We start from the raw sequence: 27,937 nt of genomic DNA on the forward strand, positions 1-27,937 counted from the left end.
TATATCTGGCCGAATCAGCAATCGGGGGGCTTTAGTGTTTACTGCATTTACTAACAGTGCTTCAATGCCTCATCACTGGTATGAAGCGCTATACAAATACAATTACAGTACAGCACACCCCACAGCCAGACTTCCACCCTCACCTGAAGAGCCTTTGCACGCAGGGGGGACAGTACCGGTGCCCCCACTCGGTCTGCTTGGGCTGGATGAGCAGGAAACCGCAGGAAGAGCACAGGAGCCCAGAGCTGGGGGTCAGGTGCAGGGGGGGGCACTAGTGCTACCATCCCAGGCCCTGGTTGCACACCGGCTTCCTCGCTCCTTTTAAGCAGTGGGGACGATCACACCGAAGGAGACAAACGGGGCTACCACCAGGATATCCTGTTCGATGTAAACGCGTCGAAAGGTGACAATCCCAAAAGTACTCACTAGTTTGTTTCCAAAATAGATATAAATACAAAAAAATAATCTGTGAAGAAACTGGCAGACGAAAAGAATAAGTACAAATACGCGTAGTCCTTTTCAGTGTGAAACTGTTTGTGCCTGGCGGCTGTAGTGAAGTGGTGAGCCCCGCCATGCCTTAAATACAGCGTGAAGCATTTTGTAAGCGGGGAAGTTTAAAACAGGTCACCGCGCAGCGTGCGCACATGCAAGCCTTTGTTTACAGGACAACGGAAGTGCCCAGGGACACCCTGTGCGACAGCTATGCCACCGCTCCTCGCATTACCCAAGAGGTGACCAGATCTCTGGCAAAACTCAAAGTCCCCAGGCCAAACTTTTAACGAGACCGGGAAGGGTGGAGGGAGAGAAAAAACACAAGCACGGCCGAGACGCAAACAGGGTCCCCAGAGAGGACTAAGGTGGGAGTGGAAGCGGGAAGGAAAGAAGAGAACAAGAAACCTGGTAGGAAAGAAGGAGTGAGGAAGAAGGAAAAGATTGGCGGTGAAAGTCCGGAGGGAAAGAAGTAGAGAGAAAAGAAAGTAAAGTAGGAACGGGAGCAAGGTGGGGAGGGAAGTGATAAGAAATAAAGTAGGAAGGAAGGAAAGAATAGTGGAGAGGAGAAAGGAGGGAGACAAGCAGCATATAGAGAGGGTCTAAGAGCGAGGGGGCTGTGCCTAGCACACTCACATGCAAGATACTCGAGACCTGGGGCGGGCATGAGTTGGTTGCTTGTACTTCAGCCTGTCGTCCCTGCCCCGCCGGCTCAGCGCCCACCTTCATAAGCCTTCAGGGGTGCTGCTACACCCACCGCTTCCTACAACAAGAGAAAGTGAAAGAGCGCCATGCGTGCGTTGTAGGCACGGTGTGAGCGTGCACATCGGCGTGGCCTGCGGCTCGTGCCCAGTGGCGGCGCCTGAATAAATGCTGCGCAGCTTGGTGCGGCCCAGGGAGGGGGCCGCCAAAGCACCCAAAGCACAAAAATAAATCAGTACATGAAGTCCAGCGGGAGCACACCCCGCCTTCGTGAATGCCGCATGGTGCAGCCAAAGCACAGAGTCCCAACAAGAGCCGGTAAGTGGGGTGAGGCATGCTGTAAGTGTTAAGCACTTATTACAAAAAACAGTGGACCCTAGTAGTTGGGGGATTAAGATAAGGATAGACACAAACTAAATAGTATTTATGTCCTTTGTCCAGCCGGACGGGAATTTATTTGGCGATGCACAAAATCAAAAAGTAATGTCAAGGGGGCACAGCCCGTGACCTACAGTGAACAAGACAAAACAACAAATATAGGCAACAGCGAGCAAATCGGTCTGTATACTTATAATCAGTGAACAGACTTGATTATAATTTGAGTGACCATTATACATAGCATTCACAAGCATATTCAGTACATATGATCCTATTGTGTCGACGACGTTTCGATGCCGAAAAACAAAATAAATGGCATCATCTTCAGGACAAATATAAAAATCATGTTTGTCTTGGAATTATAAACAGTTTGCCTTTCATGCAACATACAAACGACATTGGTTGGGTAAAAATAAGGGAGAGAAGGGAAAAACACTGTAAATACGAGGCCAGGCATGTTAATTTAGAACAGAATTGACATGGATAAAATTAGTGATACGGTTTGCACCAAACGGACCGTTCTTTTCAGGCATGCTTAGTGCTAGAACAACGATGTCATACTGTGCACTAAACTATGGTGCAGTCACTATATTTGGATAGTGAAGTGTGTTTAGGAACTGTGATCAGTGCTCAGCGTAGGCGGCGAAAAATAGAATAGGAGCTATCACCATGTTTAAAAAAAGACGGCGCAGTGCGGGAAGATATTAAAAACTAAAGTCCCATTTGGGAACAATAGGGGAACCAGGAGAATTAAGAACCAGATAGTTACATATGGCGCAGTGCAAGACAATATTTAGAATAGAGGTGAAAGGGTCAAAGTTGACCGGTGCATTAGCGAAGACTTAACGGTGCTGGGTACACAGTTGTCTATATAGTGATTAATCTGGTGTAAACGGCACATTTGCATTAGAGGAAAAAGGTATTACCAAGGCTGGTCCATAAAGCGGGGAAGGTAGTTCAGGAAGAGAAAGATTAAGACCTATGGGGAAGTTTAATTGTTAATCTTGACCCTTTGAAGATTCAAAGAGCTATAACGGAGGAATATTATGCCACTGGATTTTTAACCGTCCGGTTGTCTAATTTCCTAAAGATGAGTTGTTTCACTTGCCTGCAGAATTCCTTAAATTGAATTGAGAGGATTGAAGATGAACTACTTTATTTATCCACATTGCGTTGCCACCTATCCGCGCTGAATGATGTGATTTAAGACACGACCCAGCTTTGTTTGATAGTACGTTTTTATGACTGTTCACTCCACAATTTAAAAGACCCTGACAGTTGTGTGTTTCTATGTCATCATTACACTAAAGTTGCTGTCATTATTTGATGTTTTTAGAAGAAAAAAAACCACATCAGTTGTTTATTGGAGATTAGAAGATCTCCAGATATGAAGAAATGGTAAGACTACTCTTTTGTAGGCTGGCCTCAATGGTTGGAATCTTTTTTATATATAGAACCCACAAGTAAACTGTGTACTTTTTTTTCATTTTTCAGTACTGTTTGGTCCTGAGGAGAACCCAAAATTGAAGAGGGTTCAAAACGCGTAGACCTGGCGTTGTTTATTCCCAAACAAACATTCTATTTAATGTCTGTAGTTGTGCATTTCATAAATTTGTGTTGAAATTGAAAGTTATTTTCAACTTTTGGCTAAATGCACATGAATTGTCTTTCAAAAGTGTATGTTGTTTGGTATGTTTCTTTGGTCTTTGAAAGTGACAAAGGTATAAGGAGACCAAAGGTGGTTGTGTGAGTTTCACGTATGTTTGGTATGTCACCAAAGTGGTAGGGAGTGTGTGAGTGTATGAAGCGGTGTGAATGTGATTGAGGAGATTAGTCCTAATTGTCGAATTTGTGTTTTTCGGGTTTCATCATGAAGTATGGTCGTGTTGTTGTAATGTTTTGTATATAATTATGTAAAGATAATTTTTCAAAAAAGAATATTGAAAAAGAACAAGTATTAAAAATAAAAACTATTCAATGGATCCGGCTGTTAGTGATAAATGATCATACGCCGTGGTAGAATAATTTTGACAAAGTACAATCAGTATTGGCATTTGGATTGTTTTTCTGTTCTATGGGCTCAGCCTTACTGATTAGAGCCAAATCCATTGTTGTTTGTTGATCTTTCTAAATGTGCCATTTTTAAAATAGTAATGATAAATTCAACTTTGCCAACAAAGAGGATTTATCTTGACCAATTCAAGAATATAAAACACGAAAGAACGACTCCTTCTCCATCAGGAATTGCAGCTTATAAGTGTAATAAAGAATTCCTAATGTTAACCTATGAGAGGGATAGGCGTTACTGTAGTGAAAAACGAATTTGGGTGTTTTTCATTACCAGGACATGCAAAACCTAAAAGTACATGTCCTACCTTTTATTTACACAGCACTCTGCCCTGTGGGCTACCTAGGGCCTATCTTAGGGGTGACTTATATGTAAGAAAAGGGGAGTTTAAGGCTTGGAAAAGGGTTTTAAATGAATTTCAACATGCCAGTGTGCATTCCGCAAACAGGCTAGGCAGTGGCAGGCCTGAGGCATGTTTTAAAGTGCTACTTATGTTGGTGGAACAATCAGTGCTGTGAGCCAAATAGCAGCATTTAATTTACAGGCCCTGGGCACATGTAGTGCACTCTACTAGGTATTTACAGATGAATTAAATATGCCGGTTGTGGATAAGCCAATCAAACCATGTTTAGGGCAGAAGCACATGCATTTTAGCACTGGTTAGCACTGGTAAAGTGCTCTGAGTCCTAAGGCCAACAATGAGAATACAGCAAAATTTCAGGCAAGCAGGCAAAAAGTTAGGGTAAAAAACACCCTAAAGCTGTCCAGTCTAACGGTCCACCTAGCAGGAGATAAATTTAGATCTGTTTAGTAAGCAGTGAGAAGGACCAAGAAAGAGACCATTTCCATAATCTAACCTAAAGGAAATAACTACCTGGATAGCAAGGCGTTTGCCTGTAAAATCCAGGGTAGGGAGGTTTTACTTAATGTCTTGTGACCCTGACTCTGACCAGACTGCATTCTCCTACGCATCCTCAATTGCCATGCTATGTGTCCTCCTGTTCCTGAACACAATTCAGTCAATTTGTTTTTAAAAGTGACATATGGGCAAATAATGTTATTTTCTATATGTGCTAGTTGAGTAGAACATACAACAACTGTCAAATTGTTTTTGTGAAAGATAGCTCTCACAGATGATCTGAAAATTCTCTAGGGCAAGAAAAAAGTGCAAGTGTATGCAGGTAAAAAGAGCTAATTATTTTGAATACCCCTCAGGATTTGTGTAGGTTCTAAAAGAATGAATTCTCATTCTCTTTACCAGTTGTTGATTTGAAGCTTTTCTGATTAGGTGCTAATGGGACATCATGTGATATATAGTACTTTTACTATGGAACTACTCAGAGTATAAAGAATATTAAACTTGCTACTGGTGGGCAGTTGTGAATCATCCTATGGATAAATAATCTCGGAAATTCTAACAGAGGATTTTTAGCCTTTAAAAGTATGTTTTACGACTGCAGAAAAATATTCCGTATTAGAACATTGGAATGTTGAAAGCTCCATTGAAGACATTGGAGTAGCTCCTGGCTTAAAATGGCTGGTGTAAGCCTGGAGCTCCGACATTCCAATGTTTGTCTTCATATTTCTTCCTTTGTAATTTAGAACATTCTATCCTTAGTGAGTGGAATGTTCTAATAGCCTTTTTGCCTTGGGCTATACCAGTTGTTAAAGGCCCTTTCTCTTTGTTTAGGTCCTCGCCTGTGACTTGGGCCTCTTATTCGCGTTCAGGGCGTTTAACACCCATAACAACCAGTGTAGCCCAAGCAGCTATAAGGCTATAGTAATGCGCGTACAAGCAGCAGGAAGTGGGCTGAAAAAGGTGTAGTCCAAACATGTATTTTTGTGGGCTTCCACAAACTTCACACTGGCCCTTCTCACACTGGAAATAGTCTTAGATTTACTCCAACAGATGGACTAATGCCCTTTCTAGGTTAGAGAGAGGAACATATTATCTTCAAACTTGGAGGAGATGGAGAGGAAGGGCTTTCTCCATGTTAAAAAATGTTCTCCGTCGACAACAGAAAGAAAGGAAAAATATGTATTTGTACATAGGTCTCAATATTTCCAACGCTTAAACTGTGTAGATTTACATATTGGACACTAAGGAAAATGCCATATGGAATTCCTAGTAGTGTGCCTGGAAACTTGTGCCTAGCCCAGTTTTCCATGCACACTGGTGAGCAGGTTTATGAATTTCAAAATTATTAAATAGATTGCACCTGGTCGTAGCAGTACTAGTTTTTTGGGGGGGGGGAGGGGGCTGACTTCTTTCCTTTTAAAATGACTCCCTCTGAGGCTCAAAAGGACATTTCGATCTTATTCTTGAGATATGGAAAAAGAATTGCATTATTCACTAGTTTAAAGATTTCAGATCCATTCCATTTGATTGCAAAAAGAACTGTGTGGATCACTCAACTCTCATGTTCTGATTTCAAAGGCATCACGGGAGTTGAACACAACCACATCTCCCCAGGAGAATCTGAAATAGAATTAGGAATGGGATTAGAGGGAAACAAACCTAAGAGTGAAAAAAACAACTCCACAAATCCTGCAGGGAATGAGGCTAACAAGCATGTAAAAAAAACACAACATTGTGAACACTGACTCTTCTTTTGTCCTTAACTTAGAACGATTATATTAGAAAATAACGTGAGATTTTATTTAATGTGGTTAATCTTACAGATTGCTATGATTCACCTTTTGAACATGTCACTATTTTCTATACTGTTTATATTTGAATGATGCCTTTCCATAGTTTACTCACTGGCATTGCGTCTTTGCTGTGAACTCTCGATAACCGCATAGTGAAATATAAAAGCACAAGCTTGCAGCTTTCCATTCCTAGGCGTCAAAGATGTATCCAAAACTACCTTTGACTGAATTATGCAGATATAATGAAGGCACTCATTGGAGATCCAGTCTCTCATAACAGTCAGTATATAAACATTGAAATTGTCTTTGGAATCTTACAAATCATCCTTTGAATTGCCCAAACCTGTTTGGCACAACACCACAGATCACTTCACAAGTCTTGTCTGATTTATTCAATGAGGGGTTGCTGTAGACAAACCTTCGGCAAAACTATTAAGGAAGATTGCAGTTTCCTTCTAATTTGCAAGCTTTGTGGTACAGGTGATATAAACTATTAATTGCTGCTTCACAATTTCTACATCAGTCCTTCTTACTGCTCTTGCTTGGTCTCCACCTGGCTGCCTTACACAGGGTCATTCTCAGATCTTTCTGTTCTGCTCTCCAGCGAATGCATAGCATGGATCCTCCCCAGAAATCAACTTTAGTGCGTTTGGGCACTGACTGTATGCCTAGAAATCTATTAAAAGTCAAGATGCCTGCCTATTCTCAGTTTAACGGGACCATGGATCTTAAAAGGTGAATGTTAAAGGTGGACTTGTGATTTACATCATCACCGAGGCGGTTTTCTGTTGTGCCTTTTCAATTACGATGAATTGGCCACCTCCAATCATTCATTACCCCTTAATGTGAACCTTCAGTGCCAACGAGAAGCATGATCCTCCCAAGTTCCTGGTAGTCTACTCTGTGAGTCATTAGTCTTAAAAGTGTTCGACTTCAGTGTTTTCTTTATTGTTCAGACTGTTGCCTGTGACTATGGGATTGCAACTAAGACGGATGACCATCTGTCTAAGACTCTTGTGCTATATTTGTGACTTGTGCTCTGAAGTGAGGCCTACTCAACGCGCCCTTATACTGTGCCAAAATGTAAGTGCTGTTCACAGTCACTGCTGCTCCTTGCTACTCTGGGATCCTCCTGACTTCAGGATAGGACACCAAACCTGCATTTGTGGTGTTAATATTAATTTCTCACATATTACAAGTTGGCCATATCACTTTAGGGTGATTGCAGACCAATTACAAACATGAAAGTTGTGGCATTTGTAGGCTATTTTTATACACCTAACTAGGCCTTATCTTGTTATTAAAAGTCCTCAAATAGAGGTAGCCTGATTTCTCCTTAGCGTAACAATTTAGAGCCAATGTACACACACATTGAAGTCCAAATCAGAAGTAGTGACAGATCCAGAATCGCAATAGTATGACTGCAGCACAGTTTGAAGTAGCAATTCCCAATGATTCGCAATCACAAGATTGCAAATCTCGATTTGATATCTGTTTCAAATTGTGACTGTCACATTGGCAGATGCTCATGACTTTACAACCCAGGAAGTGTATCACCATTCCTCAAAGTTGCTCTAAAGAGTGGAGGAGCACAGAAAAATTGAATAGCCAATACTGATCAGCATGAGAAGGAAGCAGGAAAAAAAGGGAAACAGAAATTCATGGACATTGTTAGACTTGACATCTTAGGAGTGGTGTTCCTCCAGACTTTTTGCCTTCCCTCCTGTTTTGCGGAGTTCTTTTTTGTTGGCCTTGGGACTCTGTTCTCTTTACCACTGCTATAGTACGTGTTCTCACTTCTCTAAACATGGTAACATTAGCTTACACCCAGTTGTCACATTTAATTTACTTATAAGTCTCTAGTAAAGTGATACTACATGTACACAGGGGCTGTAAATTAAATGCTACTAATGAGCTTGAAGCACTCATTGTGCCGCCTATTTAAGTATCCTTTCTAAACATGCCTCAGGTCTGCCATTGCAGCCTTTGTGCAGTTTTAAACAGCCATTCAGACCTAGCAAAATAAGTCTTTTGCCAGGCCTCAACTTATCATTTTAATTCATATGTCACCACTAAGGTAGGCTCCGAACAGCCCATAGGGCAGGGTGCACTGTAATTAAAAAGTAGAACATGTACTTTTAAAGTTTACATGTCCTGATAGTAAAAAAACTCCAAAATTACTTTCACTACTGCAAAACATACCTCTCCTATAAAATAACATTGGGTTACCTTATTACATTTAATAGTTGGTAACTTTTGATTGGGAGCAGGTGGGAATGCCAAGGTTGGTCTCAAATGAATTATTATTTAAATTCCTCTTTAATGGTAAAGTCGGATTTTAATTTCATAATTCTGAAAATGCCACTTTTGCAAAGTTGGCATTTTCTTTTCCTAACCATGTGGTGGCTGTAGCATATATCCTGGGTCACATGACTAGGTGTAGTAGGCAGTTGGCCTTTGTGTATTCCTCCCAGACAGTAATACAAAGGGGGACGAGATGTTGTCAGGATGAGCCATCTTGTCAAGCTGGAGGGGCAGAGCTGTCATCTACCACACTTGCATTTCAAAGGGGCTGCCTCAACACACTCACAATTGACTTCACACTAATTTATTGTCACCCAAGACCCCTAAGAGCCAGGACAGGGTAAATAAGAAAATTCCTGAAGCAGAGGGGGTCAGGGGGATTCTAGAAGCTACTCTCACTTCAAAGCAGACACCGGGTACAAATTTTGGCCCCTCAGACCCCTCAGACCAACTCTTCTGATCACTTCTGTACCTGTGGAATATTGAGAAGAAGGACTGCTCTGATGCCCTGCTGCTGGAAGGGCTGCCCTGCTGCCTTAGTAAAGAAAAGTGGACCTGTCCCTTGAACCCAAAACCACCAGAGTGACACCAAGGGCTAGCCGACTGAGCTACAGGGACATAAGCTCCAGTGACCTGCCCTGCATCTGCCCAGCTGCATATACTCAACTGGACCTGCCTGTGCCCTGCTGCTGGAGTGAGTCCTGATCCCCAAAAGGTGCCCCCCAGGTTCTAGGCCCTTGGCTGGCATTAAAGTGCCCTCCTTCTGGCCCAACCATGAGCTCCCTCAGAACCGATGCAGCTCAACCCATCTTGACTCATCTCAATACAGGACTTCGTAACACATCATCTTGCAGATCTTGATTGGTGGCTTCATAGGAACCGACACAGCACGACACCTCTATGCAGCCCCATCAGAACTGACACAACTCGACGCAGTGTGATGCAGCACCCCACGTCTCAGTCCAAGTACAACCAGGTGATTTACCAGTGAGACGAACTCAGTCCTTCACCCGGCCGGTGCTATATTGCGATCCACTTAAACTTGTGATTTTTTCCCGATCCGGTTTGACTAGTAATCAGCACTTGGCACTTTATGCTTTTTGGTGCCACTTTTACGTAAAATTTCAGAATTGCATATCTCCACTTCTATTGATTGGATTTTTGTCATTCTGGTATCATTTTATTTGTTAAAATGTTTTCTATTTTTTTCTAGATTGGTGTGAGTTTTTTATTGTGTTGTGTTGTCAATTTATTCCTGTTAGAGGCACTGTGTAAGGCAGTACTCAAAGTTAAGCCTGACCGCTTTTGTGTCAAGCTTAAGCACAGGTACATTTAGTGACTTTTGTGGTTCACCCTGACATGAATTGTGGTTGTTGCTTTCCTCAAGATATCCATGGACCCAACTGGCAGATAAGCCAGAAGGTAGGAAAAATCAGGAGTCTGATACACATGTAACAAGCAACATTGTGTTTACTACAAGTGTAGCGCCACAATCTACTGCAGAAGGGCCTTGAGCAGTGCTCCTTCGCTGCAGCTAGCCATTGCCTAGCGGTCCATTTGTATATCAGTCTGTACTTCGGCTGATCAGTCGGGTAGAAACACATACACAGTACAGTAGATGGGGGTATTGGTTATGAAATTAGGTGAATGCTTTGTAATGCAGTTAGAAGTCAAATACCTTTCCAGAGATCTGCCATTCCGGGTCTCCCGTTCACATTCTCGGATCCATTTATAAAACAATGTTAAATGTAGCATATTTGAACAGTTCTACAGGGTAGACACTCAACCCTTCAATAATTTTGAATACTTAAATCATAACATTTTTGCTACCGAGCCGTAGCTTGTAAAGTAACATGATGTATCTTGTTCTACAAATGTTAAAGGCAGCTACAGCACAATAGAGACTGTCCAGATGCCCTTTAAATTAGATCATATCATTGCTGGTAAAGCTCGTGTCTACAGTGCATCATGTCTGCTTTTCATGTAATAAGTAAAATTATTGTTTCCTCTTTCAGTTCTTTGCCTGTCTTCTGGTAATATTTACTGCAGAAATGACTGCCGGCGTATTTGTGTTTCTTGGCAAAAGCACGGTAAGGATTGTACTAATTCATCTCAAATCACATAACACAAGCAACCAGATCTGTCTGAAGCATTATACTGTCTCCTTAATAACTAGCAAATGACTGCCCCCTTCCCCTCGGGGCGGCTGCACAGTACTGAGTAATGCATGAAAAGGAGTATGTCGGAAGCACTAGCTTTATTTAAACAGCCTTGGTGTGTTCTCTTTGGGTCCTGTGGTTTGTATTTGCGTCGGGGAACAAAAACGTAAGCAGTTCACAAATACTCCGGGAATACGATTTGCAGCTGTAACTATCAGTCCAGTCGGGTCAGGAATCCTGGCATTTACGTCCAAACTGAGACTGCACGCAGTGCAAACAAGCATTTGTAATGCAATCGGTCTCGCCGTTGGGACCTTATAAGTATTTAGCGATGCACCACATTATTGCACATTACTGCAACACGACTGGTTTTGTTTGTGCTTGAGAATGCTTTTTATTTAGGTTTCAAAAACCAAAACATAAATAAAAGGCATTGTCATTTACAATGCCAATAGCTCAAACTCGCGTAAATGCGAGACCTGTTGCATTGCAAATGTTTGTTTGTAGGGCAAAGATTACATGCTAATACTGCAGGACCTGTCTGGTGCATTCAAAACTATCGACCACAAAAACTGTTTTCTTTTTTAGATATATATTGTTATAAATAGTAAGCAGACTTCCTTGGCATCAGTATACTGTTATGCCAGAAGAGGCATAGAAGCATGCTACTCAACTGTCCGTCAAAAGACTGTCCAACACAACAAAATGCTTGAAAACTAGAATCTTCATGGGACACCCAACAGCTATTTATTTGGGGTTTCTGAAGCTAACCTCCCTCCCCATTTACTTATTGGCGAGTAAGTCTAGCTATTAGTTGAGATCTTGTCCAACCCTGATATTGATTTCCACCACTACATGAAGACAGGCATTGTGAAACCCTTGCATTAGTAGCTACAGTGTTGGAGTTTTTATGGGCCTCTTCTGTCTGCAGTTTGCCAGGGCTCTATTAATCATAAATAAATAAACGGAGATCTCAGATGGGGTGGGGAGAGACAAATAAAACAAGCATTGGCAATAGGGGGAGGGGCACGAGAAGGCATGGGAGGGGGGAGGCACGGGAAGAAGGTAGTCTTGCAGTAAAGGGGCCAGTAGCCGTAAAGGGGACGGTAGCTGTGGAAGGACACAAATAGAAGACATGTCCATCATAAGGAGGGACTAACAAGCCTACAACCAATCGGAAGGCAGTATTTAAGACACAAGCCAATGGAAATTATGGGCGGAGAGTAGGCAGAGCTTCCACTCTATAGTGTATACTGCATGTCTCAATGAGACAGCGCATGCGCTGCCTAGGCGAGACCTAAAAACCAGCACTTTTCCCATGGCATATATTTTACCAGGTTAAACCTAGTAATTGTAATAGTGCAACATATACGCGGAAAGTAGGTCAAATTTTGAGTTTTTGACCCCTAGAACGATAGAAACGTTTTTTTCCAATAAAACATGAGGTGCTGTGACGCAGGGGTGGGGAATTCCTATCTCCCGACGCCCGAGACATCTAGATTTCTTACAAGGGCAAGAGGTTTTAATTTCTAACTTGTCCAAAGGACAAGTAGACAGGCTTACGGTAATCTGATACACAGCAGTTTAACCCTCCTGGTCACAGCCAGTTAATAAGGAGCTCTGAGCAGTTCATTGGCAGTGAAAGGGTCAATTAAAAAGCTGGGGCCTGCACTTTAATTTCACCAGAGCAGAACAACAACATGATTGGCTGAGCTCAAAGTTGCAATTCCATATAAAACATCCACAGCACTGTCAGGTAAGAGTCATTTTGCTTTCTCCCCGAGGCTTCCAGGCCCTCCTCTGGCCCTTTCCTTTTCTTCGCGCATAAGATGCAGCTCCAGAACACTCACATCACTGGAATGTAAGAGGCTGGGCCTCTTGGCTCATGCTCTGACTTTAACCTTGTGACCCCCAGCCTTTTATTCTGTGCTTCACCCTTCGGCCTCAAGATCCCTCCTGCCCTCACCTCCGGGGGGCCTACAGTGAAGCCCATGCTTTCTCTTCTCTTGCAGCCCCTGCACAACCCTCCTTTGCACTTTGCCTTTCCTGTGCACCTTATGTTTCACCCAGTGCCTGTACTTGCTAACCCCGCTCCCCTTGGCCGCTCATATCTTACCTCATCCAGGGCTTACATTAAAGCTCATTAGTTTACCCATGGGGAATTCATGCAATCCTCAGGCGCACCCTAATTTCTCTCCTTGCACTGGGCCTCTCCTCTCACTTTGTGCTTGCACCAGGGGCATCTGAACACGCCACTGTAGCCAACAGCAGCTGTGGAGTTCTTGATGGGCCTCTTCTTTCTGCAGTTCCAGACAAAGGTTCATTATTTACTTGAAAGGGTTGATGGATATATACATGGATGGATATAAGGCTGGATGAGTGAAAGGATGGATGGATGAGTGCAAGGGTGAATGGATGGATGTGGTGAAAGTGGATCGATGTGTGTGGATGGATGAGTGAAAGGGTGAATGGATGGGGTGAAAGTGGATGGATGAGTGAAAGGATGGATGGTTGAATGAAAGGGTGGATTAATGAATGAGAGAGAGTGAGTGAGTGAATGGCTGATGGAATGGGTGGGTGGGTGGGTGGATGGCTGGGTGGAAGGATGGGTGGGTGGAAGGATGGATGGGTGGATGGCTGGGTGAAAGGAAGGATGGATGGATGGATGGCTGGCTGGGTGGAAGGATGGATGGATGGCTGGGTGGATGGATGGATGGCTGGGTGGAAGGATGGGTGGAAGGATGGATGGGTGGCTGGGTGGAAGGATGGATGGCTGGGTGGAAGGATGGATGGCTGGATGGATGGGTGGATGGGTGGATGGGTGGATGGGTGGAAGGATGGGTGGAAGGATGGATGGCTGGGTGGAAGGATGGATGGCTGGGTGGAAGGATGGCTGGGTGGAAGGATGGATGGCTGGGTGGAAGGATGGATGGCTGGAAGGATGGATGGATGGCTGGAAGGATGGATGGCTGGAAGGATGGATGGCTGGGTGGAAGGATGGATGGCTGGAAGGATGGATGGCTGGAAGGATGGATGGCTGGAAGGATGGATGGCTGGGTGGCAGGATGGATGGCTGGGTGGCAGGATGGATGGCTGGGTGCAAGGATGGATGACTGGGTGGAAGGATGGATGGATGGATGGATGGATGGATGGATGGATGGCTGGGTGGACGGATGTGAAGATTGGTGGGTGGAAGGATGTGAAGATTGGTGGGTGGAAGGATGTGAAGATTGGTGGGTGGAAGGATGTGACGATTGATGGGTGGAAGGATGTGACGATTGATGGGTGGAAGGATGACTGAAAGGGTGAATGAATGGATTTGAGTGAAAGGGTGGATGGATTTGAGTGAAAGGGTGGATGGATTTGAGTGAAAGGGTGGATGGATTTGAGTGAAAGACGGAAGAGCAAAAGGATGGATGAATGGAGGGATGAGCGAAAGGGTGGATGGATTTGAGTGAAAAGGAGGATGATGGGGTGAAAGACAGAAGAGCAAAAGGATGAATGGTGGGATGAGTGAAAGGGTGGATGGATTTGAGTGGGATCGAGAAGTGAAAGATGGGAGAGCACAAGGATGGCTGGATGGAGGGATGAATGAAAGAGTGGATGGATAGGAGTGAAAAGGTGGATGGAGGGGGTGAAAGTGTATGAATGGATGAGCAAAAGGATGGATGGATGAGTGGAAGGAGGGATGGAAGAGTTTGAATGATAGATTTGGAGCTGGAAGGATAGGTTTGGCCAGGGGTGTTGTGAACCACTCGCTTTAGCAGCTACAGCGGGGTGGAGCTCTTGATGAGCCTCTTCTGTCTGGAGCTCGGCAGACAAAAGCCCATAATTAACGTGTAAGGATGAGTGAGTGAAAGGATGGATGTGAGTGAAAGGGTTGATGAGTGAGAGGGATGTTGGATTGACGATGGATGTGTTGATGAAGGAAAGGGTGAAAAGATAAATGGGTTGCAGGGTGGATGGATCAGTAAGCGAAAAGATGGATGAGTGAAAGGGTAAATTGATGGATGAGTGGAAGGATGGATGAGTGAAAGGGTAAATTGATGGATGAGAGGAAGAAGGGTAGATTTGGATATGGATGGGCGGAAGGATGGATTGACAAGCAGAATGGTGAAAGGCTGATTAAAGAATGAATGGAAGCTAATGTAAAGGTGAAATGTTAGATATCAGTGGGTGAATGAAAGGATAAATGTGTAGGTCTGCAGAAAAGATGGAAATCACTAGTTTTCAAATCCTTCTATACTATGAGCCTGACATAACCAGAGAGGCTATTATCCGAGCTCTTCTATAATGAGTGCTGCCATTATTTGACGGTGCACATCAAGGCACCAAAGGGACAAGTGGATTTTGTACAGGACATGTAGATTTATGAAGCTACCTGTCCCATGGACAAGTAGATATTTTACTAAATTCCACACCCCTGTGAGACGTTATCTTTCATTCGACGGCCTAGCACTTGTAATGGAGGGGTGATACCGCACTGCGGTGTCAATATTTATTGGGTGCAGTACTGCAATGCAAGACTACAGGAATAATATGATTGCCCTGGTTGCTAGGGTTGCACGATTGAGGGTGGGCTGCCTGCAGAGGATTACCCCGGCCCCAGTTCTTCTCTATGATTGGCCGTTGTTTCAGCCAGACTGGAAGGAATGCAGACCACTTCCCACAAGAGGAGACCCTGCACCGAAGAGAGGTGTATGCCGTCCACACTCCTTTCTCAGGACGGAAAGGCTGGTCCAACCTGACTGGCAGTATTTTCAAACTTGTAAAGATGCACTGTGCAATGGTTAGCATTGGGCATCTGTCCAAATGCCTAGCTTTGGGAATATACATTTGAGCTGCCATGCAGCCCATTGAACATATTTTGGACTGAAGATCAGTGTGGGCTCTTTTGTTGAAAATGTATGCCAGGAAGTGGCACCAGTGCGCTACCCACTTCCTTCTGGAAAGCACTATTCCTTTACACTGCTGAAACTATACCTCTTTGCTAGGCTGCTGCTTAATTAGCCCTGGGTAGAAAGGAAACCTTCCAGGGGTTCCAAGGAGTCCTGCAATGCTAACAAGTGCCTACGCCCACATTATTCTCTGCCACGAGACAGAGTTGGGCAACTGAAGAACTAACTTCGGCATCATAACATTTTTGCAAATTTCTGCTGTCCGCCACATACCCAGCACTTCACCAATCTTTCCTATTTTTTCAAGCATTTATTGATCTCTTAACCAGGCTGAATGCAGTGGTCGAGCACCCAAATGACATGCCAACTGGCCAGAGCAATTGATTTTATGGTCAATTGCGAGCCTTGTGTGCTCAAAAGTTGTTGCATTATGTGTGCAGATCAACTTTTGGCCAGAACGTCTATGTAGTGCCAGTGAAGTGCACACACGGTAACTTTGAGTCACTGACCTTTTTATTTATTTATTTATTTGAAATGGTTATTATAATTAGAACATAACCCTCTTGGATATCAGAGCACTTTACAAATGTTCAAAGAGCAGAGATATATAGAACCAATAATGTCATATTCGAGAACAGTACAGGACATGGCACCTCCTCTGATGAGGGATGGATCACCTCAACGTTAAGTCAGATAGATCAATAGCAATAGCATAACAAGCAAGCAGTAGTCATGTGTGTAGTGGAGTCCTGTTATGCTCAGAGAGAGGAGTTCCTAGGATCTAGGGCAGACATTTGTTCATAAATAGTAGCTTAACTTCTTTCTTTAAAGATGCAGTTGAGGGATTAGGTCTGATTTCAAGGGCAAGGGAGTTCAAAATTCTTTGGGGCGTTGCCAGAGAAGGCTAAATTACAGGTTTTCTTTTAAAAGAATCTCTGTGGTTTCAGCAGTAAACTGCTGGAGCTTCTAGAGGATCTGGAGCCTCTGCAAAGTTCAAGCTTCTGAGCGAGGTAACTAGGGGTATTAAAGTGTAGGGCTTTGTGGGTTATGCATACAATTTTCAGCGGTGATGTGGTTGTTAATATAGGATCCTGTGATGAGCCTTGCAGCAGAGTTAAAGGAAGCCCTTAAAGAAACCTTTTTGGCTCTAGGCAAACCGCCGAGGGCTGCACTTCCATAGGGCAACCTGGGAATAACTAGGGCTTGGGTGGCAGACTTGAAGTCATTGAGGAGGAGGAAGGGTTTTAATTTTCTTAGAATGTTCATTTGAAGGTTTGCTTCTCTGGTGGCACCACTAATGTGCTTCTGCATGTTAAGGTTCTTGTCGAGAGTTATTCCCAGTGATCTTACCGAATCAAATACTTGTGGCAGGCAGTTGTAGGTTGTTAGTTGCTTCATCCATTAGTTAATGATGGATGACTGTTCGCATGGGGTGATTAGGAGGAATTCAGATTTGAGGGTGTTTAGTTTGAGGTGGTTGCATGTCAGACAATGTGGTTTTTCTTTAGAGTTAAGTTGAGGGATCTGATGTCTTCAGGGGAGGAGACTTTCAGGTATAATTGGCATACATGTTATAGTGGATGTTGGATGAACTCTGAATTTCCATAAGAGGCTCCATGAGCAAGGTAAAGAGAGTGGGTGAGAGGAGGGAGGTACCCTGTTGGACTCCTAATGTGACCGGGACGGTCTTGGACAAAGACTGATTAACCTTGACTTTTTGTGTTTTGTTTAAGAGAAACGAGGTGAACCAGTTCAGGACGGACCCTGAAAGTCCCATCCTATGTTTCAGTAGGTCTAGTAGGGAGTCATACTTAACTGTATTGAAAGCCGAAGATAGGTAAAGGAGGATTAGAAGGTATGATTCATTCTGATCCATCATTTTTAGGGCATCATCCACTATGTGTGTAAGAACCGATTCTTACACACAGAAGCCGGAATGGAATTGGTCAAGAAGATGGAATTGTTCAATGTGGTTACAGAGTTGGACATGTACACATTTTTCAAGGAGCTTCGCCAGAGTTGGAATGTTGGAGATAGTGCAGAAGTTGTTTAGGTCAGTGTAATCTGCAATTGTTTTTTTTTTTTTGGATAGGGGAGACATGCCCAGACTTTAGGTAATCAGAGAGTGCCTTGAAGTAGAGAGGCATTTAAATCTTGAAACAAAGTGGGAATCTAGACAGTTTGATTTAATCGAATAAGTTGGGGGAGTAGCAGGTCGTTGAAGGGGTTTGAGGGTTTTAAATCTGCTAGAATTTTGAGAATGGTGTTCTCTTTCTGCTAAGGTACCGGTCACTGTAGTTATCTTTGTGTTTCACTAGCATAGGGTAATTTTAGATGCCTGTGAACCTCATAGGTCACTACCCCTAAACATTCCCATTAATACTACATACCCTGTTGTAGCAAGAAGATTGCGATCTTCCATCTCAACTACAGTTCCCTTTTCGGTCTTCATTCGGTTTGTTTTCAAATCTAGGAGCTCCAAGCTTAGCAGCCATTAAATCTTCACAAAGATTAACTGATGTCACAAAACAACAGAAACCTAGCACACAATAAGTATAAAGGTATGACAGCTGTAGCTTAAGTAAGTCAAAACATTGTCACAAGTGTTTGACACATTTTTCATTTTTTGTTCTTTTATTCTTCCATTTTTTGGGGTGATCCTTTTGTCCTCAGTCTTTATATACAGGTTAACAGGCCAAGCCAACACGTGTTTCGTCGCCAACAAGGGGATTTGCCCCGCGACATTTTCAAGGCTAAACAAAATACAAAGTGTATAATCACCAATCATGTTGCATGAACAGTAGTATTAATAAAGCCCAAATACATCCCAATACAATGGATCAATTATAGGATTTACAAAGCAAGAAAGAAAAAAGCAGGATACAGGCCAACAGTAAAAGAAAGGTGAGTAAAGGTTTAGATCAAAGACCTACAAAACCAGTAAAGTGCTACCAATAGGCAAACGTAAAAAGAAGGCGTAGTGCATGTCATCCTCTATATATTAACATGCCATCAGAGTACACCAAGCTAAAGTCTATGCCCTCACCCAAATGTGCAACTAAATGTGAAGCAACCGTAAAAGGCAAGTCTATATCTAAAACAAAAACCCTTGTGCCAAATTACTGACCTCCTGAATTCTGTATTGCACAATTACTAAAGAGAAACAGGGAGCAAACAAGGAATTTAAATTAGTTGACTAAAATACACTATCAAAGGATAGAATATGTACTTAAGAGTATGGAGTCACACTTACTGTAAGTGTGGTGATAATTCCAACCCACACGGATTGCGGGTAAACAAAAAGTAGCGATGAGTCCCACAAGGAAACAGATCCAGAGTGATGGTCTGTAGCCTGTAGGTGAAGGGAGGAGAAATTCCTAGTGATTGCTATTCTGATGCCACATATAACAAACGGGTGAACTACGATTCACCTTAAAATTCAAGCATGGCCATTATGAGGTTAAAAACGATGCTAAATAAGTTAAGAACTGCATAATATGGCGGTAAAGGAATCTAACCCCTTAGATTCAAATCGCTCTCCAAATTGTGAGTTATCGGGCATCAATAGTTATATGGTTAGGAATGGTCAAAAGCAAGTCCACTCCTCAAAACCTCCGTGATAATAAACGGTTCAAACAGTCCCTTACCTTAATTGTAAGTAGCGTGGTCACATAAAACTTCCTCTTCGCGTCCTCGAGTACGAGTGTCAGCCCACTGGGGGCCTCGGGGGGAGCAGAGCGGAGCGCGTCTCCCCCGGGGTCATTCGCCCAGATGGTACGGGCACAGCCCGAGGTAGGCGGCGTAGGCGTAGCGCGCAGCGCGAGGCGTAGGTTATATAGGGAGGTCAGGGGGCGCGAGCAGGGAGTGGCGCAGCGCTTTGAGAGGCATGCGGGTTGGGTTTGGGGAAGTGGGTATCGCCACAGTTGGACAGGTACTCCCTCAGGCACGTATAGTGGTGTAGGCAAGATGGGGGAGGGTAAATTTGGAGCGGATTTTACCCAACCCTCGTTATTGGTAAGTCGTTAAAGAAAAAGGAAGAATAAGGATTGAAAACAAAATATGGAAATGCAAAAGTAAACATTGGATTTGCTTGGAAAATATACAGCTTGTTAGGCATAGTGATAATAAAATGGTTTTGGCCCAAAGTGTGAAATGGTTATGGGAAATTAAGTTGCCTGAAGTAAATATGAGTACCTCGTCCAATAAAGTGGCCTTTTCTGCTATTGAGTTACATGTGTGGTGTCCGTTATTTTGGGCGAATTACCGTTCAAGTTGAACAGCCCGTGAGTCGCGCCCGTCTGCAGAAGCAACCCAAGCGGTGGTGGAAGTATTCTAGGCGCCATCTTGGAACAAAACTATTATTATAGTTCCCCAGGTGGAAATGCATGCCAAAAGATATATATCAATGTATCCCGTCAACTTTAAGTGACGTCTGATGATAAATAGTAAACTACAGAAATAATGAAGCCCTGTGAAGAGTCACTCTTAAGTAATTGTAAGTACACATTTTTAGTGAGAAATGCAAACTGTAGTTTTCTAATCAAATCAGGGCTCAAGGTCAATTACGATCACAATATTCCGATGGTAAAATAGAAGTTTTGAGCTCAAATCGATGGACCACGTTGTGACGATATAAATGCAATACTAACTCCCTTCCTAGATGTGCGCATATTTGAAGAGAACGTAACAAAGGCCAAATGTACCCCGTTGGTATTCTAAAGTTAAGTGCATGAAAAAACGAGTGTAACGAACGAGGCTATAGAAAAAATATGACCTCGTATCCAATATCTAGGTCACAAATGCCTAATCCTGGTTGCAGTCTGTAGCTCTCGAGATTTCTCCTAATTTATAAAATACCCTCCTGAAAGCTGAATTCTATTCAATTCAGTCCCAAGAAATATATATATATGGCTACAAAAGGTTCTTAAACCTATTGGAAGTATATAGCACCACAAATTCAGTTAAACATGCTTTTGCAGGTTAAAATCTCTATTCGCCCAAGAGCCCGGTGATTTAATTATAAGTGTTACTATAATGATAATATTGGTGTAGCTATGGTTGGGAGATTTAGTGTTTTTCGCAAGGTTCTATAAGAAAAGAGAAAATGTAGAGAAAAGAAGGGCTGAGGGTATTTAGGACAAAGACAGGTCGTCACACAGTTTTACAATTACAATATCTGTGTGACAGCTTAACAATTATACAATATACGTTTTAGTTAAACATTGTCCTTAGTTACGCCTACTATGTGACGTCTTAGAAAGTATAATGCACACATTGAGTTGTGCATAGTGCTTGGTTATACATTCTGTTTCCCAGATACATATACAGTCTTGTTTCTGCTACTAGTCAATCGATTACACGTAACCATCAATACAATTCTCATACGAATTGAAAAATCACATGAGGAAGCACAGGAAAATACACGTCCTGTTGAGCAAAGTCCATATTTGTGTCTCCTATGTAATATCTTGACAGGTATACTGAACACATTATGTTATGCCCAGTACTATGTTACAATTAGTGAGTTGTTGAGACATATACACTCGAGTTTAAGTTATTATCATTTGATTACACGTGACCACCAATACCATTCTCATCAGTATTGATAAGTCCCATGACGATGCACATGAAAAATTAAGGTCTCTGAGGGGCGGAATTATTATTTTCCCAAGAAATAGTGTAATTCCTGGTCTACATTAAGACCTATCTCTGCACTATGTAGCCTAAGTATCCATAGTGCCTCACTCTTCCGTAACATTAGTTCTCTATTTCCACCCCTTGTATGCCTATGTGTTTGGTCAATCCCATAGAAAACAAAATCCTTTGTTTTCTTCTGGAAGTCGCATTCCATAATGTGTGCGGCAATGGGATACTTTATATCCCCTTGTTTTATTGCACGCATGTGCTCTCCAATCCTCTCTTTCAGTGTTCGGATTGTGCTGCCCACATATTTTTTGCCACATCTGCACTCAATCACATACACTACAAATTTAGTGTTGTAGTTAATGTTAGATAAGATCTTGTAAATTCTATGATCAGGACCAGTGAAAGTGGTTTTCTTATTGCACGCCCATTTACATGTTACGCACTGTCCACAGACATAAAAGCCAATAGTGTGTTGTGTCAACCAAGTTGTGGGTCCCTTGGCTCTCGGATAGCTTGGGCTCAGCAGATTTCTTAGGCAGATTCCTCTCCTATACGTTATATCAGGTCGTGTGCCTACAGTTCCTACAAGAGAGGTGTCATCTTTCAGGATATGCCAATGCCTATTAAGGCTGTGTGTCAGTACCTTGGCTAATGCATTGTAGTTCGTAACTATCCGTATTTTGTCACTCTTAGGTGATGTTATGGGTTTGTCTTTCAGTGTATCCTGTCTACCAATGGTTAGTATTCTCCGTTTGGCTTTCTCGAGTATGTGTTTCTTATACCCTCTCTTGCTAAAGCGTTCCATCATTCCATTAGCACATTCCTCAAACACTGGATTGTAACTGCAATTACGCCTGGCCCTCATAAGTTCCCTAAAAGGGATGCTTCTAATTTGATGTGCATGGTGAGCACTGGTTGCGTGTAAGAGTGCATTGCAAGCTGTGGTCTTGCGGTACAGACGACTGTGTATCATGTTGTCCCTAATGTAGATCTCAGTGTCTAAAAAAGTGATTTTTTCTGTGCTAAAATGTGACATGAATCTGATGTTGTAATCGTTACTATTTAGATGTTCGATAAAACTCTCTAGTTACTCTGTGCTTCCTGTCCATATCATGAGGCAGTCGTCAATGTATCTGCCCCAGTATAGAATCGAGTCATTCCATGTAGAGCCCCTGACGCTCCAGATCCACCTCTCCTCCAGCCAACCCATGAAAAGGTTGGCATAGGAGGGAGAGAATCTGAAGCCCATAGCTACTCCTTGTTTCATTGCAACTATAAGGGCAGCACTTGTTTTATTAAACCAACAACTTCAGCAGTAAACCAATAAGAAGAGCCGCACCAGGGCACCAGGGCATACGCATCCCCCTCCTACCGCCGCCGCAGCAGCCACTTCCCATCGCGGCCGCAGTGTGTAGGACTACAGCCCCCAAGCTCCTCAGCGGCGGAAGCCCGCCACCGTCATCACCGCGCCTGGAGGCGCATAAATCTGCGGACATCCCCGGCAGAGCGGGTGTTCATGCTGGTATCCCGCAACCCTCCCTTACCATCCTGCCTCATTTTGTGTTCCAGAGCCGCACCAGGGCATACGCATCCCCCTCCTACCGCCGCCGCAGCAGCCACTTCCCATCGCGGCCGCAGTGTGTAGGACTACAGCCCCCAAGCTCCTCAGCGGCAGAAGCCCGCCACCGTCATCACCGCGCCTGGAGGCGCATAAATCTGCGGACATCCCCCGCGACGCAGGACGCGAGCGGGCAGCGCCGGGCTAAGCCCGGGCAAAGGGCGGGCCGTCTGTGGCCGTCCGGGGCTGGCCGAGGCTGGGCTGGGGCCCCCCTCTGACCTGTGAGTGCCGGTAAGTGGCCATAATTATAAGCTATGGGTAAACGTATGACCCCTACACCCACTACCGCCCCTATTGCTCCGCCACCTAGAGGCCTCAATACGATCACATCCTCATTTGAGAACATGTTGGAGGATGCCGTAAATAGGGTTAACAAAGAGATCGAGAACACCGAGAGGAGACTGTCTATGGGGTTTATACCTCCACACCAACCATCGCCTGAGGGCTCCTGGGAAACTGGGATCGCGGCCCTCTCTCCACTACTACCAACTGTAATAATTAACAAGCCATCATATCCTGAAACCATACTTGAGACCCCTGTGACCACCGATGATGTAATTGCTATCCTTGACTCCCAGCAAAACCCTAATGTTGCAATTAACATCAATTCGGCGGCTATACCGGAAAAGACTGTGGGGGAGAAAAGGAAAAGGGGCCCCGGAAAACTGTTTAGATGTAAGAGAAAACAGCCCCCTTGTAATACATTTGCACCGACGCCAATGAGCATGTGGTCACGAGGTGCAGCTGAACCTAGTAGGGCATCTGGTAACTGCACCGTGCAATTAGTTACCAGCACTTTAGATCTCACCACAGCGGAAGCTGCTTGTACCTCTACCTTCACTCAAACTGAGTCTGTACCGAGGGATGATACACAAGGAAGGCCAATTGGAAATTTAATCGATACTATAGTGGACTCCACCTTCAATCGATTGAAGGACTTAATGGATAAACAGTTTAATGTAATATTTAAAAGACTTGACAGACTGGAGAGCCTGGTGAAAAAGGTGGAAACAAAGAGAAAAGGGACTAAAACTATAGAACAAATCAGGGGTGATAGGCTATTAAAAGATCTGGAAGTCATCAATAAAGGAATCTCAGAGGGTATCAGCAATAATGCACTGTCTGGACCAACTAATGTGTGTAAAAAATGAACAGGGGGGGTAAACTTAAATTTATCATCAATTAATCACCCGCCTAGTACTGTGGCTAGTATGCCGTCATTACAAAAGGTGAACGATGTGAACAACCCCCTTGGCAATTTGGTATCTCCCTTTATAGAGCCAACTACAGCACTTATGCCAGGTTCTGTGAAAATAGCCTCTGAGATAACTAGTAGACCTATTACCATCCCACAGGCTAACAAATGTGCGGAAGCTATTCTTCAGTTGCCCCCAGAAGCCTGCCCTTACGTAATAATACTAGTCGGCGTACCCTCCCTCAGACACGATCAAATTGAGTCCTGGGATCAGCTCAAAAACAAAAGTATGGACTGGTTGTGTAAACATAAGGGTGTAGGGTGGGAGATTGCTAATGATATCCTAATGGTCCGTAGGGTGGCCTGGGTGGGACCCTCTATCAAAAACATTATGGGAGATTGTATAGTTGTATCCTTAAGGTCTCCCTCATTGGCGAAATGGTTGTTGAGCGCTCCATTTGACCCGTTCATTAGTCCCACAAACATCATCCTAGTACCATTGGGTTTCTTTTATAGACCTCAACCAAGGACATATAATACTGCCATCCATGGTAATAAATGAATCCAAAACAAAAATCATGGTGGTCACTAGGAATATAAAACTGAGACAAAAATAAATGGTATATGGAAAGTACCCAACTGGAACAAATAGAAGTGTACAAGTATCTGGGTGTACTATTTGACCAGAACGGAAACTATCAATTACAAAAACTAGACATACAAAGGAAAGCTAACTCGCTAACTGCAGCATTCAAGATAGCACAGAAATCGCTCGGAACTCTGACGTATCGGCCGCTTTTGAAAATTATAGGGGCTAAATTGCTCCCAACAATAACATATGGTAGTGAGGCATTAATGGGGACGGATGCAGAACTGTTAAATAAGGTTCTTTCAAAAACATATAAATCTCTCTTCTATCTCCCAAATAATGCTTCCCCAGCACAGATTAGACTGGAGTTCGGGTTAAATAATCAAGTTATTGCAAGAAAAGGCCAATTTATTAAAACGTGGTATAGGATCAAAAATGACCATGATAATCATATATCTCAGTTACTTTGGCAAGAAATAAATAAGAATACCAAATCAGTTGTAAGGAAATATCTCAACGATGCATTAGAAGAGTTTGCATTAATGCCAATCTGGAATAATATGATAAGCAATGGACCCTTTAAAAAATTAGTAAATCGAACAACAAACCACCTTTCACTTGTACACGACAAAGATACACTAGCAAAAAGAAAACACTCGTGGGCAGTAATAAATGGATACGAAAAGAAGAAAGTACAAGAATACTTGGAGACACCTTGGTCTGAAAAAAGTAAACAATGTCTTATGAGAGCAAGATTTGGAATTTTACCAGGCCTTAGTCATGTCCCTCCGTGGAAAAAAACTAGTAGCAGAACATTGTGCAGACTTTGTAAAAGTGGAGAAGAGAATATTGTCCACCTTCTATGTATTTGTCCAGGACTCCGAAATGAAAGATGCACGTTACTGAAACCTCATTTTAACATGCGTGGAACAAGGACATGTAGACAGGCATTCAAAGTCTGTCTTCATTCGAACGATATATTCATGAACGTTGCCTTTGTAAAGTTCCTAAAGATTGCATCTATAAAACTGGGAGTATAAAATAGAAAAAATGTTTTTATGTATAATTTTTAAAGTAATTTTTTAGGTTATAATTGTTTTTTTTTTTTTTAAATGTATTATATTTATTAAATATGTCTTTGTATTGGAAATATTGTAAGATTTTAACTAATCAAACAATAAAGAATTACTTACTTACTTCTTCCATCCAGATACCTCAGACATCTAATAGGTTTAGCATTTTATCTGATTTGGAGAACCAGGATTGACCAACGTATAGACCTGTTAGTGTTGGAATAGAACAACTGAGCTCTTCGTATGATCATCTAGATACAGTTGAATGTAGCTCTACTGAAAACTCTCAAGAATCACGACAGGCAGAACCAGCATTGGTCACTTCCTCTGTGACCACCGCACCAAGACTCAATTAACAAAATCTGAACATACTTAGCTGGAACATTGCAGGTCTAAAGGCTAAAATGACCATAAAAGAATGGATCAACATGGTTAGTCGATACGATATCTTGATGTTTCAAGAAACCTGGTGCACCAGCGGCTTATTACTTGAGGGATTCGCCTGCCATAATAAAATTGTACCCACCCCTGATTTTGGCAGACCAAGTGGGGGCCTATCTATATGGATAAAGATCATTGAAGGCAATAGCATAAAACCTATAGAGACCAATAATGACAATATTCAGGCCCTGATTTATACGCATGGAATCACGGTATGCCTAATAAATTTCTATAATAACGAATTTACTTCACTACCCAACAAAAACTTTATTAAGTTATTTGAATTTATTGATAACTTGGTGGATGAAGACAAATATGGTAAATTAGACGGTATTTGTTTGGGGGGGATTTTAATGCCCATCTGTATAACAGCACAGATATATCTGCTATAAAATGTGTTGGGAAAACCCCCTGTAGAAGAGGTGAAGAACTGTATAATTACCTATCTATTCACGGTCTAGTTAATGTAATGGCAAAAGCTGGACATGATCCTGACAACCATTCACTGCCCACATATAGAGGCCGTGGTTGTTCATCCACCATTGATTACATCTTTATTTCATCTTCCCTTGAGAATTTTTTAGTAAAGGCCAAAGTTTTAGGCACTAGTCACAGCGACCACAACCCAATTCTTACTACTATTAGATTTTTTAATAAACTTAGGAAACGAAAAGAAATAGGGGCAAAAGATTTGATAGCATCCACTGACAAGCTGAAAGTGATTTGGAGAGGCATAGACAACAAAGTTTTACTGGCTCGTACCATAAAATCCCACCGATCACTCATAGAGACGTGCCTGTGCAGCACATGCCCTGGAATTGATATCATCCAGGCTTTCACCAGGTTATGTGCCGGAATTAAACGAGAAATTTCCAAACCTGTTACGATCCAGGGCAAGAACCCTAGATGGTTTGATGACACTTGCTCCAGGGCTAATAGGGCCCTCCGTGATGCATTAAAAGGCGAACCTAGGGATACGGCACTAGTAAAACTTTTGAGAGAGCGTTACAAGAAAGCTACTAAAACACGCGCAGAGGTGGGACTTTCTTGCTTGCGCCGCCGCCCTTAAAGACGTAACGGGGTTTTGGAGAGAGGTGAAAGCGTTTAGATCTACAGGATCAAATATCACTCCCATAAACTGCAATATATTGAGTAACGCATGGGAGGAGCATTTCTCAAAAATATACCTAGCTAAAACAGTAAGCATCGACAACTTCCCCCAACCCTCCAATTTGATTATACTATTATCTGAAGTTGAAGATCCTATACATGAAAGCGCAGGGAATAAAGCCCCAGGCCCAGATGGCCTCTCAATTGATCTTATTAAATCCGAACCTGACTTTTGGTCCCCCGTTTTATGTAATGTTTTTAATAATTTAGCCAACACCTCAATTCCAGAAACTTGGACCACGAGCATAATAGTACCCATTTTTAAGAAAGGGGACAGATCCAACCCTAGCTGTTACCGCCCAATATCCCTGATTGATAACACCTTGAAGATCTTGGGCCGGGTTGTTTTTAACAAAATCAGGAATTGGGCAGAAGAAAAACAAATTTTAAACTGTTGTCAATTGGGTTTTAGGAGCCATGTTGGAACTGTTGAACAATGCCTAAATCTAAACCTTATATTGGGGAAATATACAGTAGCAAAAAAAGTACCTTTATACTTGGGATTTATGGACCTAACTTCGGCCTTCGATTTCGTTAATCGCTCACGTTTATGGG

General features: G+C 42.8%; 1 protein-coding gene across 1 annotated transcript in view; it reads left to right on the top strand.

Annotated features, from left to right (window-relative positions):
• The window catches only part of TSPAN2 (tetraspanin 2), an 878,201-nt gene that overhangs the window by 649,271 nt on the left and 200,993 nt on the right, over positions 1–27,937 (top strand). The window contains 1 exon segment of the mRNA XM_085652149.1: positions 10,609–10,683. Coding sequence (XP_085508275.1) covers positions 10,609–10,683 — 75 coding nt within the window.

The sequence above is a fragment of the Triturus cristatus genome, chromosome 1_1, assembly GCF_964204655.1.
Source record: "Triturus cristatus chromosome 1_1, aTriCri1.1, whole genome shotgun sequence".
Taxonomy (NCBI): domain Eukaryota; kingdom Metazoa; phylum Chordata; class Amphibia; order Caudata; family Salamandridae; genus Triturus; species Triturus cristatus.